An 18,295-nucleotide genomic window follows, 5' to 3' on the forward strand; every position below is an offset into this window, starting at 1 on the left:
TAGGCTGTAATAAATAAACAAGTCCCCAAAGAGGGATGAATTAGAATTAAAAAGATAATGGAATATGAATGAAAAGATTCAATGACACAATACTTCAATGATTAGGTTAAAAGATGTTATCAAATAAATTTACTTCACATGAGTACACATTTTAGTAGAAGAAGATTATTTGTTTTTCTACTTTTAGTCAAAATTTCTCCATCTTTCATATCGATTTACATATTAGTAGAAAACTATTTCTCTTTTTACTTTGAACCATAATCTAAAATAATTTATTATTTGGTTGTCAATGTATCAAAGAAGTTTTTTTAAATTTAAAGCTAGTTGTAAAGTTTTAAGCATGGAGAGACATTTAAGAGAAATAGAATGAGTAAAGGAGTGTGTCCAGATTGGATAATTCCTTATGCTTTATTAACAGATAGGGAAATTCTCCTTACTTTTGGGCTACCTTGCTTGTGGTGTTGGGTGCTTCTACCCTATTATTCTTTTTGCTTCAAGGAAAACTAGTATCAACGAGATAGGCACCCATGATTTGGAAAACTTCTTGTTTTTTTCATTCTAATTAAATTCCAAAACTAGAACTCCCTCTTTGCTTTTAATCTCCAATTTTTTTTCCTAATCTTTTACCTTTATTTCTTTTCTCACACTTCACATTTGAAGATTATTTGATATTTTTGAGCTTGAGTTGAGATGTGAATAGTAACAAGGTTGAATACAATCTATGTAGTACAGACACCGACACAGACATTGATATGACACGGATACGAACATGGAGATACGTATCATTTCTAAAATGTAGGACATGGGAACACGAATATATATATTATATAATTATGAATTGTATAAATTGATAATAAAAATTAATGTATTTCTCATTTTTAAAATTGTGTTAGAATTGTCATAAATCCAATATTTTTTTTTAATTGGACACTTTATCAATACATGTCGTACGAGTGTCGGTGTTCGATACGTGTATACATGTCATTTAAGAGAAGTGTGTGACTCTGATAGAATACAATACTCAATGTAGCTTGTGGGCATGCCTTATCACATTATCAAATTAGTGAGAGAATAAGAAAATAAAGATGAAAAAAAAAGTAAATATGAGTATTGATATAGAGTTGAAGTGTGGGCACGTTATTACATATGTTTATACGATACTCTCTTCTAATCAAATTATATGTTTTTTTTATCGAATTAAGTTATTTGATGTTTTTTTGTAACTTAGTAGAGTATAATTAAGATATAATTAGAGATAGTTAAGTTGTTATATTTTATCTCTTTATCGTTATAGAACTAATTTATTAATAATAACCAATATATATATAATATCATGGCTATATATAAAATATGATTTGAGTGTTTCATATTTTAAGTAGGTAAAATCCCACAAATCAAGAGTAAAGGAAATTAATCTTGTTGACATTATATATTAAAGGAAAAAATAGTTATAAAAACTTGTAAGTAATTGCTTTATTTGGGTAGCTCAATCCAGTGCTAGTTTTAATTTGTATAGCATGTCAACATATTTAGGACAACATTTATAATTAATCATCTATTTTAAAAATATATAATGTTTTTAATGAAAAGGTTACAAGAATCCCAAACACAAGACTTTTGGCAAAGAAAAGTTGTCTTAAAACTTCATATTACTTGTGAGCAGGTGAAAATATGTGATCTATTTAATGTTTTGGTATCTGCTTCATTTTAAGTGTTTTTATTTCTTTATATATATATATATATATATATATATATATTGTTTTTACGATTGTAATGGACATTTCTTTCTTCACCTCTATATTTTTATCCTTCATCCCATAACATAAATATGTAAATTTTCATTTTGTTATTCTCGTATGTATAATCTAAAAATTAATTATTATTCTGGTTTGTATAATCTAAAAATTAATTATTATTCTCGATTATATAATCTAAAAATTAAGGATTTTTTTTTAAAAATTTACAATTTAAAAATATTTTTAAATTGTACAATTTAAAATAATTTTAAAAATGTATAATTTGAAAATTATTTTTTCATTATCTAAAAGTTATTTTCTTTTCTTTCAAAAAGTATTATAAAATGCATTACACAACTAAGAAGTTATTTTGTAGTTAAAAATCATTTTTGAATTATAAAAAATAATTTCTAAATTATATAATCCAAAAAATTATTTTTAAATTATAAAAAATAACTTATAAATTACACAATTCAAAAAGGATAAAATGAAAATTTTCATATTTCTAGTGTAGAACGAATAGAAATATATGAACGTAGAGGTGGAGGAAGAAATTCCTCACTATATACATGCATTCTTTATTTTCTCTCTTTTACCATACATTTGCAATGATCCTCCTTATCATTAAGTTTTTCTCACACACAACTTTAGTTACCTCGTTTCACCTTGTACCTTTTATCACTATGTCAGAGCTTTCAAAATTATACTATGATCATACGCAATACACAATCATAACCTACATTGACTGATAAGAATCTACATGATATATATATATATATATATATATATATATATATATATATATATATATATATAATATGCATATAAAATATGTATGTATTACAATACTACCCCATTTTCTACAAAAATTGTCTAATAATAACTAATTTAGAAACTAAATAATAGTTTCTATAGTAACTAATTTAGATATCATTTTATAAACTAAAAATTATTGGATACTAAAATGGTATCTATTATTAGTAAAAAGTTATAATTAATTAGATACTATATTTTTGTTGCTAATAATAAAAATAAAAATAAAATTATTTTTAGAGACATTTTTTTAGTCTCTTATTAAGTATAATTGGAAATATTTTTTAAGTTACTTTTAATTTATTTTAGTGACTAATTTTTGGTTTATAAAAATAATTAAATTAGAAACTAATTTTTTAGTTTCTAATCTATACTTAATTTTTAGTCATTATTATTTAAATTTAGATACTAATTTTAGAGTGATTAAATTTTATAAAACTAATTATTAATTTATAAAATATTTTAAATTAATATGAATAAATTTACTAATTTATTAATTTTAGTATAATATTAAAATAATTAATAACAATTTAACAATTACAATTAAAATAGTATTTTAACTTTTTAATTTTACTTAAACATAAACATAAATTAATAATAAATTCAAAATATTATTTAAATTAAAAAAATTATAAATTAATTTAAATAGATATCCATACTTTCTAAAAACTTATTTAATTTTTTTAAATCTGAAGAAACAGTGCTTTGAATTTCTAAATTTATCTTTCTTTAACCCTTTCTACTCATCTTTCACTCAGCAAATACACTAACTCACAAACACACTCTGCGACGGCAACCGCAACGACAAGGCACCTTGCGGCTCTGCAATACTCTGCAACAGAGACGGCAACGACGACGGCAACACACCCTGCAGCAATGGCGACGACAACGCACTCTGCACGGCAACGACAATGCACTCTGCACGGTGACGGCAACGCACTCTCGCACTCTACAACAATGGAGTTTCTCTGCTCCGAAGAACCTCTTCAAGTGTCAGATTCGATTCGTGTTCATTCTCTCTCTTTGTTTTTATTTTTTTGCTTCGAAGCTCCGCGTAAGTTTACTTACAGTGTATCTTCCCCATCTTCAACCCTAAATTTATTCTGTGGACAGAGATTTTGCTTACAATTGCTTCACCGATTCAAGAGGAATGGGCTTCAATGAAATTAGCTTCAATGTGAGTCTGAGTCTTTTCCAACTACTGCAAACTTTTCGTTCTACAATTCTTATTTTATATTAGTTATATATTACGTAAAACTATGTGCAGTTCTCTTCTTGTGAATCCCTTATCTGGAAAATTCCAAAGCATCTAGGAAATTTTACCTCTCTTAGATACCTGTATGTTCCCAGCTTTAATTCAATTCCTTCCTATGTCCTAGATATTATCATGTTTATAGAAATCCTCAAGAATGAGGTATACTTTGAAAGTGTTATTGTGGTAGTATGTGGTTTATCATCCTTACTAACCTCTTCATTTGTCTTGTCTCCAATTAGGATGCTTGAAGCAAACCAATTTTCTGGTGCTGTTCCACCGGAGCTTGGGAAACTAATTAACTTGGAGACATTGTAAGACACCAATTCTTTCATTTTTAATATTATTATTATTTTTACTTTCTCTTAAGATATCATGTTTTCCTATGATTTTTTTCTGCAATTTTAACACTGAAGCTTTGATATTTGACCTTCTTCTTAATTATAACCCAACTACTTAACTCATATACTGCATCTCATGCATACAATTCATTATCACACTGCAGTAGAATAAATGATAACAATTTACTAGAACAATACCTAGTTTCATACAGAGCAGGCAACTTCTCCAAAGACTGTGAGATTCTAATTCTTTCTTTGTTAAATGATTTGACTATGCAATTTTTCTACTGGATAATTTTCAACCAATTTTCATGATTCCAGAATCATGTAATGTACACAATTTTTATAATGAAACTAAATATTTGTTTTTATGTTAAATTATTGACACAATGAATTAAACAGTAGCATGTAAGTTTCTTGTGGTTCAAAATTCTTTATCTATATTAATTTTCTGCAATGAAGGTTTTACTCTCATAGATTTGGAGTGTTTAGTATAACTCGATAGATTTTTTAGTCACTGAGTATGTGGTCACTGCAAAATAGAACTGGCATAAAAAATCATGATGAAATTATTTCCTAGCAATAGCAATTGCAAAATATAGACAATTCCCGGTTGATTCATCTTTATTCTAGAAGTAATTCATACTTTAAATTTATATGTGATTTACTAAATGTACTTAATATGAGAGAAACCTTAGAGAGAAAAACCTAAACTCAGTCATCTAAATCTCAAATGGTATTTCAAAGAACTTAGTCTGTCTAATGTGAAGCTAAAACACAAAAGAACTTACTTCATTTTGGGTTGTACACAAAGGACAATAGGATTTCTATTTCATTTTTACGCTTAGAACATCTCTAATATAGAGATCTTATGAAGTATCTTAAGTTTAAAACTAAAATATTATAAAAACATTATTGAAACAAGTTTATATAATATAATTGGAGGTCTTAAAATTAAGAACTCTGGCTTTTAACAATAAAAGACAATATTTCAATATCAACAACAATCTTTATAAGAAATTGAAATGCAGATAAAATATTATAACTAGGGAGTTCTAATAAAATGTCACATCAGAACAAACTTGTAAAAATTTAGCGTTAATTGCATAAAAAATGATGTAGTATATTCTTGAATTGTAAATGGTTTTATTGTACCATTCCACTAATCAATGCTTGTGGAATCAGAGTAGAAAAGCACTGAGAAAAACTGGGACGAAAGTATATCACTGGTTAACATGCCAAAAAATGCCAAAATTATCATGATGGGGCATTCATTGGTCTTCCTCATAAAGAGGATAGATGGAGCACTGCTATGTGTTGCTGTTTTTGGGGTTTCATCCAAAGGGCTGTCTTTTGTCTTTTTAGACCACCTACAAACAGTTCTTGTTATTACCCTCCCCACTTCTAGGGAAATTAATTAATTATTAGTTGTGAGTAAATTTGTACAATCTCCACTTAGTTCATCATCATCCCTTTGTTGCTTGATAGTACTAGATTGTTTAGTTGTTAGTACTAGAGATTATAAGAGATTCACTCAATAACAATTGTGCAAGAATATGAATTATTCATCATCATGGTATAATAATAGTAATGAGAAACAATCATTCATGAAATAATAATGCGTGTGTATGGTGATTTCTGTTATTTGTTCTTTGATCGAGGCTTTGTCTTTTGAGACTTGTACTTATATATATTTTTTTCTTCCCTCTTTCTTTTTTGTAGCATGAAAAGCAGATTGAGAACAGAAGAAAATGGAGAAATTGAAAAACAAAAAAAAAGGGAATAAATTAATACTCTGCATGCATGCTTGGATAATCCGAGTTAAACTCTTTGCTTTTTTTTTAGTTTAGCTCACGGATCCAAGTAGCCCGATTCATTAATTATCATGTTAAAACATGATGATAATATTCTATTGCCATGAATATTCTATTGATGTTAACAGTATAAAGAAGAAAAAAAGTATAAAATTTTTCTATTTTCTATTTTTTGTCCACCTGATATTAATTTGTGATATTCTTTTATTCATCTCGGTATACATCTAGGCTATTTTTTATTCTATTTAAGCAGTAATAACTACAGTGAAGAGAATGCATAAGTTATGAATAGATATTGTTCATCTCGGTATACATCTAGGCTATTTTTTATTCTATTTAAGCAGTAATAGCTACAGTGAAGAGAATGCATAAGTTATGAATAGATATAAAGAAAATGAAGAATATTAATTTTTTTCAATAACACTTCTTATTATATATTTCCATTTTTAATAAAAAGAAGTAGTAGTTGATGCCACTAAGCATAAGGTTATAAATAAATATAAAATATGACTTGAGATGATGAATTTTATAAATTTATTTTAAAATTAGTGAACTTAAATATATAAATAAATAAATAAATATTAAAGAGTAAGTAGGTAAATAAAATAATATTTTATAATAAATTATATTATTTAGAGACCAATATAGTGACCATTTTTTGGTATTTATATATTTGGTCACTAAATAAGTTTCTATATATTTTGGTTACTAAATTAGTTTCAATGAAATTGGTTGTTAATTTGGTTTCTATATAATTGGTTACTAAATTAGTTTCTATATATTTGGTCACTAAATTGGTTTTTATTTAATGGTAACTAAATTGGTTTCTAAATTAGAATCTAAATTGGTATCTAAAATTAGCGACCATGATTTTAGCCACTTAAGACTATTAGTTTCTAAATTAGTCTCTAATTAAGTTAGTGACTAATTTTGTCATTTTAGAAACCAATAATTTAGTTTCTAAAAACACTTTTTCTTGTAGTGCTAGTTTATTCTTTGAATTAAAAACATATCTCTTACCTATCAAAACATTTACTCACGAACAAAATGAAACAATCACAACTAGTCAAACAATCAATAAACTTAAAAATAAAATAATGATTCAAAATTAACAACTCAAAGGAAAATATCATGCTTAATTAGTAGACATATAATCACATAATTTTAACATATTCATATGTAATAAATAACACAATAAATAACACGCGCAATCAAAATATCTCTAGGAAGATACAACTATACCTAGATTCAGTCACTAGAAATAATAATTCTTTGGGAATTTATGAGTTATAGTTATAATTATTTTTTCCTTCTACCAAATCACTGTCAAGTGTATTTGTTTTATTACACTTCTCAAAGTATGTGAAATAAGTTTGTGTCGCAATCAATGTATTTTTTTGTGGATAACGACAACGCGAATAAATCCTAAATTGGTATGTGATAGTAAAATAATAGAATAATGTATACACACTTTTGACGCTCCAAACGTGGAAACGGTGGGTGGTAAGGGTATTATTTTAAATGTCATAATGGTGATGTGGTTTTAGAAGATAGAAAGGGGAAGAACATAGGTTTGAAAATAGTGTGAGAAGTTGTCAAGGCGATAAGTTCCTCCCAGATCACCAACGTTGTCGTTCTCGACCTTGACGCCGTTAAGAACCTCCGGTGTCTCATCGAAATTGTTATTGTCACGTTCGACGTGACAGCGCACCGGAAACAAATCTGGCGCTAACAACAAGGACCGCATGCGGTCACTGTTATGGATGATGGCGCGGAACTGGTCAGCGTGAAAACCGATCCACATGACTCTCAGAACACTGTCGGAAAGGCCAGTATAAGACCCTTCGTCGCGAGGATCGAAGGCGAAACACTCCGATCCAACATCACCATCAATCGAAACAACCTTCCACGTCTTCTGAATATTATAATGTGTTATTTTGAGTAAAAAAATATATTACATTAATTTTTACTAAGAACCGATGTAATGTGTTATTCTAATAAAAAAATATATTATATCGATTGTTACTAATAATCGATGTAATATAGCAATCTCACTCTACTACGTCATTATCACGTTGCAGCGTTAATTGTGTGTTAGTTCAGCGTTAAAAATGTGTCGGTGTAAGAAGGTGTTAATATATCATGATTGAAATATATTTATGATATGATGAAATCTATTAACATTTTAAAGCAACTTTTTTTTAGAGCGAGCACCTTTCAAAATAAAATTTGTTTTAGTAAAAATGTCACAAAGAAAATATGAAAAGTTATAATAAATGTTTAAGAAACATAGAGTAAATAAAAAAAGAAAGTGGTGGACTAAAAACATAAAAGGAAGATGTAGAGAGAAGCAGAAGCTTTTGTCGGTCGAGAATGTCCGTTTCCTCAGACGAGTCCAGTGCATGCGAGTGGAAGGACACGTGAAGACCTCCTTATGCCACTCTTCACCACGTTGCATCTTCAAATCCCTTTTCATCAACACATCACCCTCACCTCTTCCCACCTTCAAATACAATCCTTTATATATGCATGCATCTTTCACTCTTTTCTATCATCAACCTCCTTCCAAAACCTTCTTTCCAACAATGGCTTCTGCTGAACAAAAATTTCCCCCTCAGCAACAGAAAACACAACCTGGCAAAGAACATCTGATGACTCCACCACCCCAATTCACTAGCCCTGACTACAAACCTTCAAATAAACTCCAAGTAGGCACTTACATCTATAACCTTGTTTTCTATTATATTTTGTTTAGAATAAGATGGTGCGCATGGACGTTTTGTTTGTTTGGTGAACTGCTATTGATTCTGTATAGAAAATTGGATTTCCTTTTTCAGGGAAAGATAGCATTAATCACTGGTGGTGATTCTGGGATTGGACGAGCAGTGTCTAACTTGTTTTCCTTGGAAGGTGCTACTGTGGCCTTCACATTTGTGAAGGGGAGCGAGGAGAAGGATGCCAAGGAGACCCTGGAAATCATAAAGAGGGCCAAGACTGCGGAGGCCAAGGATCCAATGGCCATACCAACTGATTTGGGTTATGATGAGAATTGCAAGAAGGTGGTTGAAGAGGTGGTGAGTGCTTTTGGTCGTATTGACATTCTGATCAACAACGCAGCTGAGCAATACGAGTGTGGAACTGTGGAGGACATAGATGAGCCTAGGCTCGAGAGGGTCTTTCGAACCAATATCTTTGCGTATTTCTTCATGGCCAGGTAAAATAATAAATAATAAATTATGAATGATAAATGATGTGATAGAAAAATGATGTGTTTTTGTTATATATAGGCACGCTTTGAAGCACATGAAGGAGGGAAGCAACATAATCAACACAACATCAGTGAATGCTTACAAGGGACATGCAAAACTACTGGATTACACTTCCACCAAGGGAGCAATTGTGGCCTTTACGAGGGGACTTTCCCTTCAGCTGGTTAGTAAGGGAATTCGTGTCAATGGGGTGGCTCCAGGGCCCATTTGGACTCCATTGATACCAGCATCTTTCAAGGAGGAGGAAACTGCAGAATTTGGAGGTCATGTGCCAATGAAGAGAGCTGGTCATCCTATTGAGGTTGCACCATCTTTTGTTTTTCTTGCTTCCAACTCCTGCTCCTCTTACATAACTGGACAAGTCCTTCACCCCAATGGTAACACTGCTTAAATTTCACCTCCAACATATCTAATTATATAGTACTCCACTCTAGTTGACTTACTAATTAACATTGCATGTGAATTTTCAGGTGGAACAATTGTCAATGGTTAAAGTGCATCAGTGATACTCTAATGTAGTATGGTGGTACCTTTTGTCTGAAACAGCTTCTCTCTCCACTGTTTTCGAGTTGGGGATGTTATCCACTTTTGAATCTAGAAGCTACCCTAATAAAATAAGTTTCTTCAGTATACCAACAACTTAAAGATCAGTATACCACAATTTGATTAATCACAAAATTTCTGCGCCTTCCAACTGTTACATTCCCAAATAAAATTAAATTTTCGTTAAACAAATGGATTGGTTACATATTCTGTCTTAGCAGTGGATTGAGCTGCAATATTCAGTTAACATAAAAAACCACTGCTAGTTCTCTCTCTCCGAATGAAAAAGAAAATGTACTTCAGGATATTATTTCGTTTTAGTCTAATATTTTTTTTCTAAATATTAAATATTTAATGATGGCTACATTTTTAATAACTTTCTATTCATTTTCAATGAATATATTTAAAAAAAAATGAAATTAGTTAAATTAATAATGATGTCAAGTTTTATTTAGTTCATGCCATCAAGCTTCTCGGTCTAATAACTATCAACACTCCAAAAACTATTCATTTTTACTTTGCTTATACTAGATTCCAAGTGGATAGTGCCTTTCTAGTACCTAAGATCATGTATGGATGAAGTGTATGTGGTAAAGTTCCAATTAAACTTCACATTTGATGACATGCCAGCCAAATTCAAGAGAAGTCTGTTGGTGTGTGAGGTTACCATAAAACTTATTTCTCTGTAGCTGACACAGCTGAATATCAAATGCGTCAACAACTGATAACTTGTTAACATGATGTAGTACTACTTTTCATAAGCAAGCAAGCATAAGAAGAATGGTATGACTTAACGAATATTTGAACTTTATAACATCTGAAAGAAAATTCAGATAAGCAACAATTTCCTCTATACAATTTCCAATTCCCTCTTGTGATTTATGTCCATAGTTCAGGTTGTGCTTCTCTCCCAAAGCATCTGAAAAGATGGGAACATATTATTACGCATAGGTTGTGCTTCTCTCCCAAAGCAAAAGATGGAAAACATATTATTGCGCATAAACATAAGAATGTACAGAAAAAAAAAAACAGAAAGCAAGCATCTAGTTTATCTCTTTCATAGCACAGAGATCTCAAAGCTTCCATAATTTTTTTTCCGGTTTTGTAAAAATATTGAACTTACATCTATATCAGTAACTGATGCTCTCAGCTATGCTGCTTTCTGTTCTTTGATACTAGCATAAAGACTCTCAACAAGGTGAAGCAAAAATCTATCTGCACCATGTCTGGCCACCAGAGAAATTGATAGGGGAAGATTATTATACATCCCTAGTGGTATGCTTACCTACATAATGTCAGGAAATACCACATTGAGATGAAGTTTAATTGATTAAGGAAAATATAGGAGTCCAAGTACTTCATAAACTCAGAGGAAGGGACAACCTGACAAAATCCAGATACTCCAGCAATGGACAGCAGACTAAATGCCCTTGCACGAAAAATTTCTAATTCAGACGAATTTGTTTGTAGTTTTGGGGGAGGCCCTGGAACTGTGGGGATCATGAGAACACCAAAATCCTGAAATTTTCAAACACGGTATTATAGTAACTTGTACAAAAGTCAAGCTTACAAAAACAAATGTGTTGCTTAATGACTACACTCCTTTACTTTTACAAAAAAATTCAGAGGGAGAATCTATAATCTTCATTATGGAATTAGTTTCCTTTACTTTTAAAAAAAGATTCAGAGGGAGAATCTATAATCTTCATTATGGAATTAGTTGTTTCGAAAACAAGCACAGTCAAACTAGATGATAAAAAACAAAAGTACAGAGTAATTGTTACTTCTGACAAATGAAAGGTTTGCTGAAAAATGTTTAGAAGGGTCTCAAAATGGTATTTTCAAAAGCAAACTTGATCTATGTTTGATCAATAACAAACATGTTTGAAATTATTTCTCCCTGAAAAAATAAATAAAGGATTGTGAAGACTTAAAGAGAGAATCTATGTCAGGCGGAATGGCTTATGCATATATATATATATATATATATATATATATATATATATATATATATATATATATATATATATATAACTCATGTTCATACGTTGAAATATGCTGTTTATCAGTAAATTATGGTGATTCCAAATATCGTACTATGGTCTGTGTGCATGCCTCGTGAGTCAAAGAGAAGGAATACCCCAAGAAGAGCAGCAAGGGCATCGTGAAGTTCTCTTTTTACCGAATAACAGGTATCAATGTTCTCCCCTGTTGTCCTTAAGGCATCTAATACACGTTCTGAGATTCCAGGACCAAAATCTGGTTTGACTGCTGTGATCCATTCACCATGGTTATTCTTGAATTCATACCTACATTACAAGTGAAAAATAAAGCTAGAATCAAGTTACAATCTAAGGCAATCCACAATCCGCTAGAAAATTACAATTATATGTACTGAAAACCAGGGATTAATGGTGAGCTATACCTTTGAAGCAACCTCATGGCACTTGAAAGTGCAGACAGTGATGGAATGTTATATATTTGGTCTGTAGTCTCTTTACTCATGAAATGTTTCAAACTTGGAACATTGGTCTTCACATAGTCTCCAAGGATTTCCTGCTTTAACACATCCCCTGCAATAGTGGATAGAACAAAAAACCTTCTCACCTAGTAAAATAAACTTGTTCCAAAATACATATCATACATCATTAGTGGATGAAACCACAAATAGATTTATAATTAAATTACATGGGGTAGAACAAGAATTCCTATTAATTTAGAACTTATATCTTGAAATCTTTAGTTTTATGATTAATAACATTGAATTGACAGCAATGGATCTATCCGATTATTCACCTCCATATAACTTCTCTACTGCTTTGACGACAGGTTGTGTAACTACATCATAAGGAATGACTGAAAGCTGGAAACAGTCCTCTGCAATGATGAAGCAAGAAGGTCTAACTGGGGCTATATCTGGCAATTGTACAATTATACCACCTACTTTGCTCAAAATCATTGGATCCCTGGCAAACCATCCTAGATATAAAGATGAGGAACAAGGAAGTGAGTACCGAGAAGAAACGGTCAACAGCTAGTGAAGCTATAATTTCAACACCACTTCTTGTACACCATATCACTTGGAGATGGAATGTACAAAAGGGAAAATTCAAACATAAAATTTGGAGGAAAAAATTCATAGCTAACGTTGTATTGCTAAAGATCTTGAATACCTTTTAACCAGATAACTAGAGAAAAACAAGTATTAGAACCATGAAGGTAAATGTTTTACATAGATGGTTATGTAAATTTCAAAGCACTCGATTGAAGACAGAAACTTATTCATTGTAAAGTTTAAGAGAAACTTATAACTAACTCCCCTAGAAACTATCTAATCACAATGTCACTATGATACGTTTATGCTTTATAATAAATATTATGAAAAGTAGAGATTTAACATAGTCATCAAGTTAATGGATTATTACCCACAGTGTCAAAACTTTGTGCCATAGGGATAACTCCTGATACTGAGATAGCTCCATGAGAAGGACGAAAACCAAAAATCCCACAGTATGATGCAGGCACTCTTACACTCCCTCCGGTATCAGTTCCTATGATTTAAAAAAGCACTTCAAATTATTAATCAAGTGATGTCAAAATGAAACTCAACGGGAAAAAAAGAATAGCTCACTGCTGAGGAAAACGTAACAGCACTTGAAATTATTAACAAAATGTTGCCAAAAATAACTAATGGAAAGGAAGAATAAATCACCTAGTGAGAAATCAACAAGCTTTGCACCAACTGCAACAGCAGAGCCACTAGAAGATCCTCCAGGAACCCGGTCTGGTGCACAAGGATTTCTAGGCGTGCCATAATGTATATTCTCCCCGTTTATACTGCCACATAAGAGTACTCAGTCATGTGAGTAGCAGAAATATGTACATATCTGAGACAAAAAATAAAAATAATCAGAAATACTTTCGATGAGGAGAAAGCTCAATCAAAATGAGCAGAAGTGAGCAAGTATCCATTTAAATGAAGTGCAACCTTACTTGCATACTTTAGAGACATCTTAATTATTGGGGAAGCTTGTCCTTTCCATATGATCTAAATAGTGAGTGAAAGCTAAGAAATTTATATTACTTCCAACTCTAAGATTTATCCTAACAAATCACAGTTTACACGAAAATGATAGATAATAGTCACTCAGTTATTTGATATTTTAACCATGGCGACAATTCTTTTTGTTTGAATAAAAAAATTCGCTCTTCTGATTCTAAAATCGAAGAGAATAATCATGTCCCAAAAGTTGCCTAGTGCTCAACCAATTTTTATCTAATTTTGGTACATAAAAGAATATTATGAATCACCTTACCTCCTACTTGGTTGTAACTCCAGTGCTTTCTTAGTCTTTTATGCCAACATATTTTTCATTGCCTAATTTAAATTTTCAGGCAAACGAATAATCTATGTAAACAAAAACTTTATGCTTCTACAAATTCATCATCACCTACAGAATACTCACTACTCAATCTGCCATAACAACTTTTTCTCATAGCTAAGTGATCACATCATCTTAAGCAGTTATGTTGACAAGTCCTTAGTTTCTTATATAACAACTACTATATGATCAAATTGTTCGGTGGAACTTTATTTGATTCACCAATTTAGACAATGTATTGAAGTATTCATTCAAACATTCATTTTCTTTATTTCTTTCATTCTCAAAATCTCTTTTTAAGAGATTGAATTTTGACTGTCCTCGCCTTCAAATTTCTTTCAAATTCTTGTTAAAAAGTTTCTCATATTTGTAAACACTCTTGTAAGGTTTTCATTAAGCATTCAAATTCCACTAAGTAGGCACATCATTCAATATTGTTTAGAACCCTATGGGTTTTGGAATGAGCCAAAATATGAGCAAAGAAAGCCCAACCTGTAAGCCATTTCATCCATGACAGTTTTACCAACACAAGTGGCACCTGCTCCAAGAAGAGCCAAAACTGTTGGAGCAGTAGAAGTGGCAACCGGATGAGTCCTTGCCCAGTCAGGATTTCCCATGCCGGTCACATATCCTTCCACGTCAAATCTGTTCATACAAACACCTCCTTCAAGTTCAACATGCAGAAGCATGGATCAAAGTCTAGCTGACTTAGGCATCAGCAAAGTAGAATTTTGACAACAGAATATTGTGGCGCGAAAGGAAAATACATACATCTCTTTGATAGCAAAGGTGAGTGAATTGAGGGGAAGATCCTGTGCAGATTTTGGTGGTAAAGTGAATTTCTCCATGAATGCTCCGTAGTCACCTGAAGCTGTCTCCATACCTGTTGTAAAGTTCCTCTCTCACGTTTACAAACAACTAATGGCAACGATTGAAGAGAGTCTCAGGTCAGTATAAATTTCACAGCATTTTATCTTACTCTATGATACTTGTCAAGATAAGGTTAAACTTTGATTGGCCAATCCAAATATCAGTCACACACCTTTTGTTTTCTACTAACCAACCATTTAATATATTTTATTTTCCACTCCATTCATTCATTTTCTTGTACTCCTTTCCACTTTTGCTACTTCTATGTTTAAAAACATTTTATTTTTCATTTTTGGCATCATTCATTCATTTGTTATAATAAAAGGGACGGAGACATAAGTATCCACCAATTGAATAATTGAATTTACTTCTTTCGTCTTTTCGTTCTCCTTTCTTCGATTGTTTAAAATTCAACTCTAGATCTTCGAGAAGGCATTTGTAAATGTTATTGATCACATTACCTAATTTCCATGCAATTTAAGTACCATTAATACATACGTCTAAATTTGTATAGTTTTCCCAACAGTGAGACTTTTCTTCAACCTACGCACCTTATTCACTTCATGTTAAATTTCTCGCACCATTCATTCGTGTTGATTCATTTATGCATTCCTATTTATAATGCTTTTTTAAGTGTTTCCAGCAGTCAGCTTTTCTTCTGTCGCATATTGGAGATGATTACATGCTTCGTTTATTTATTTATTTTTGAAAATGAGCTAGTAATTGCTTAAAGAATCGAGCTTTTAACATGCTGGAAAAGGAGACTCTGTTTTGTTATAACTGCATGAAATTAGATAATGAAAATTGTTATATCAATAACAAGCATGTGTCAAACAACTTTACACTCTTGGGTGGAGAATTCCACCTTCTGCGGTAGCTGAAGAGGATCAATACCACTACCACTCATGGAAGCGTGAAAAGGTTCTCCTATGCTATCCAGGAAGCAATTACAGCAAATACATGAGAAGAACAGAACAAATAATCTACTCATTTTCATTAGAGTCACCATCAAATATGTACAGGTATGGAATCGCAGTTGTGCGATCAACTAATGCACTGTTGGAAACCTCAGTGTTTATCCCGGGTGAGCTCCAACCTAACCGTTGTACGTACACAGCATCATAAGCTTCAATATTCATTCCTGAAGCAAGAAATAGTTGAATCTCATATACAAATCTGTCCGCTCTTGCCCCTAGAAATCGTATTGCAGCTTCATAGACTGACTTCTTGAACTCTTCCTGTTTCTTTTCGGGTGCAGTCCAGTGTGGCGTCTGCTCTCTCCTGTAATTCAAGAGTTATTACTAGTCACGATCCATGTTTTCCACACTAATGACTTAAAATGCACAAAGAAACTTACCTTGTACATAATACTGCTTTGATCACGCCAATTATATGTTGCACAATGATGTCAACATCCTCCTCCTTTAGATTCAGCACAAGAAGGTTTAAGTCAAGAATTAACACAGCAATGCAATTACTATAGCAACCCCCTCCCCCTTTTTCCTCCTTACCCAAGCAAAAACTGATTAAAAGACAGAGAGGACAGGATATGAAAGAATCAGAAATTTCATCTATGATTAAGCACATATATACACAAAAGAAAAAATGTGTAACACACAAATCACACTGTTACTGGATATTTTCCAGTGTCAAGGCCTGAGAGAGAATAACCTGAATAAGAGCTTGAATTTCTCTTCTTAACCAACTTTCAAGCCAGCAGTTTGGGCGAAGGTACATTCGAGATCTCCAATATTGTGATATATTGAATACTTCATCTAACAAACCTGCTCACACCGAGTTCATAAAAAAGTAACACAAATATCAATAACGAACATTTGACACAAACCACAGGACAGACAGACACCATTATCTCATAGAAATTTGTTAAACGGAAGGCAGTAGGACGAACACCTTGGTCAGTGTAATAGCATTGTAATCTATATCTGTGCGCTCTTGATGAGATAAAACTGCACACACAGACAGAGGAGCAAAGTATAAAAGGATAACTCTACCAAAAAAATAAAACTTGGACTGAAACTAGACAAACCTATCCTCAAAATCCTTATTCACATAGTGCCGCTGAAAGCAACCTCCTTCCACTCCATACACGATAGAAATATTGTCTGTCTGCAGATTAAGCACAAACTAAGAAGTCAGCAGCACACTTGATCCAACTTGATACTAACTTCTACTATCATTCACCCACTTGATTATCACAAATCATCATCCTTAATGTTTCGCAAATTTCGACATCCATAAGAAGCATTCAGGGAGCAGTAATTTGCGAGCACTTAAAAGTCCTGAATTGAAATTCCTTTTAAAGGGAGTAAAATGGAGGGAGTAATTTATACTTCATCAAAAGTCCATATGGCAAAACAAAAACAACAACAACAATAATGCAGAAAAACATATGGTGTTCAAGTTAAAAAATGAAGGTATTTAACCAAACCTTGCAGAGGGGGCATTTTACAGAAGAAGGAAGAGAACGGGGATTGCCAGCAGCCACCTTGGTCCAGCGTAAAATGCAATTGAAGCAAAACTTATCTGCCACAAGAATAAGCTCATTATAATAGCAGTAAGAATGCTATATGGTACATTTGCCTCTTTTGCTTCTTGAATCTCAACTCTCAAGTAATGATCCTGATAAAATAAAGCTGTTTCTAGATATAAAATTTGCGAGGGTGATTTTCGAACAAAAGGGTTCCCTAATCATCAATCAATCAGTCAAACCCAATAAAGGGTCTATACCACATGCAACAAATTTATAAACTTTGGGATTAAAAAGACATCATCTTGCAAAAAGAAGGTAGAGAAGAGATGATTATCAAGAAACAGAGTAAGAGGGAATAGTTTGAGGGCATACGAAAACATCTATCGAGGTACGAAAGTTGAAGGAATGGCCCCAAGCAGATTGGACAACAGCAACTTGAATCCTCCTTGTTCGACTCCGACGAGACATGGTCGCTCACCCCAATCGCTGCGTCATCTTCCATCGTTTCCAACCCTACTTTTCCTTTCCAATGCACACGCTTTACTCATAAGTACTATTAGACAAAAGGATAGATATGATAAATTATATATTATAGTTAAATATATTTTTTATTATTATATGCAAAATTTCAGATTTTAAGATTATTAGATTATATTTAACTATTTTTTTACTTATTTTAAATGTAATGTTTAAATAATATTGATGTGAGATTATATTCAGAGAGTTTTATTTTATCACCTCTTAAGACGTGAGAATTGTAATTTAAACTTATTTTATGATTAAC

At 31.8% G+C, this 18,295-nt stretch overlaps 4 protein-coding genes across 11 annotated transcripts; 2 read left to right on the forward strand and 2 right to left on the reverse strand.

The window, feature by feature from the left end:
* Positions 1-3,302: 3,302 nt before the first annotated feature.
* LOC137829832 (probable LRR receptor-like serine/threonine-protein kinase RFK1) lies at positions 3,303-6,124 on the forward strand. 2 transcript variants are annotated; one of them, XM_068636789.1, is made up of 5 exons: positions 3,303-3,541; positions 3,663-3,726; positions 3,817-3,887; positions 4,044-4,115; positions 5,865-6,124. In XM_068636789.1, exons 1-5 carry the CDS (start codon positions 3,426-3,428, stop codon positions 5,926-5,928), a joined length of 387 nt encoding a protein of 128 aa, XP_068492890.1. In that variant the 5' UTR covers positions 3,303-3,425; the 3' UTR covers positions 5,929-6,124. The 2 variants fall into 2 exon arrangements, 1 of the variants encoding a protein (XP_068492890.1); XR_011084091.1 differs by lacking the exon at positions 3,817-3,887.
* Positions 6,125-8,330: 2,206 nt separating this feature from the next.
* Positions 8,331-9,864, forward strand: LOC137829837 (NADPH-dependent aldehyde reductase 1, chloroplastic-like). The gene is made up of 4 exons (XM_068636796.1): positions 8,331-8,664; positions 8,794-9,170; positions 9,244-9,602; positions 9,696-9,864. The coding sequence occupies exons 1-4, from the start codon at positions 8,359-8,361 to the stop codon at positions 9,716-9,718; spliced, it is 1,065 nt and encodes a 354-aa protein (XP_068492897.1). The 5' UTR covers positions 8,331-8,358; the 3' UTR covers positions 9,719-9,864.
* Positions 9,865-10,554: 690 nt separating this feature from the next.
* On the reverse strand, positions 10,555-15,190 carry LOC137829835 (amidase 1). 7 transcript variants are annotated; one of them, XR_011084092.1, is made up of 10 exons: positions 14,922-15,190; positions 14,643-14,795; positions 13,481-13,605; positions 13,194-13,319; positions 12,565-12,747; positions 12,194-12,341; positions 11,866-12,077; positions 11,152-11,286; positions 10,892-11,053; positions 10,555-10,687 (listed from the first exon to the last, which is right to left on the reverse strand). XR_011084092.1 is itself a non-coding variant. In XM_068636792.1 (10 exons), exons 1-9 carry the CDS (start codon positions 15,029-15,031, stop codon positions 10,919-10,921), a joined length of 1,284 nt encoding a protein of 427 aa, XP_068492893.1. In that variant the 5' UTR covers positions 15,032-15,190; the 3' UTR covers positions 10,555-10,687; positions 10,892-10,918. The 7 variants fall into 7 exon arrangements, 4 of the variants coding, with proteins under 4 accessions (XP_068492893.1, XP_068492894.1, XP_068492896.1 ...); XR_011084094.1 differs by having other exon boundaries at positions 11,816-12,077; positions 14,922-15,150; XR_011084093.1 differs by having other exon boundaries at positions 11,884-12,077; positions 14,922-15,122.
* A 620-nt stretch (positions 15,191-15,810) lies between these two features.
* On the reverse strand, positions 15,811-18,081 carry LOC137829839 (uncharacterized). Its single transcript, XM_068636799.1, has 7 exons — positions 17,884-18,081; positions 17,470-17,564; positions 17,068-17,147; positions 16,932-16,987; positions 16,692-16,804; positions 16,378-16,442; positions 15,811-16,301 (listed from the first exon to the last, which is right to left on the reverse strand). The coding sequence occupies exons 1-7, from the start codon at positions 18,011-18,013 to the stop codon at positions 16,004-16,006; spliced, it is 837 nt and encodes a 278-aa protein (XP_068492900.1). The 5' UTR covers positions 18,014-18,081; the 3' UTR covers positions 15,811-16,003.
* Positions 18,082-18,295: the final 214 nt, after the last annotated feature.

Source organism: Phaseolus vulgaris, chromosome 7, assembly GCF_000499845.2.
Source record: "Phaseolus vulgaris cultivar G19833 chromosome 7, P. vulgaris v2.0, whole genome shotgun sequence".
NCBI lineage: Eukaryota > Viridiplantae > Streptophyta > Magnoliopsida > Fabales > Fabaceae > Phaseolus > Phaseolus vulgaris.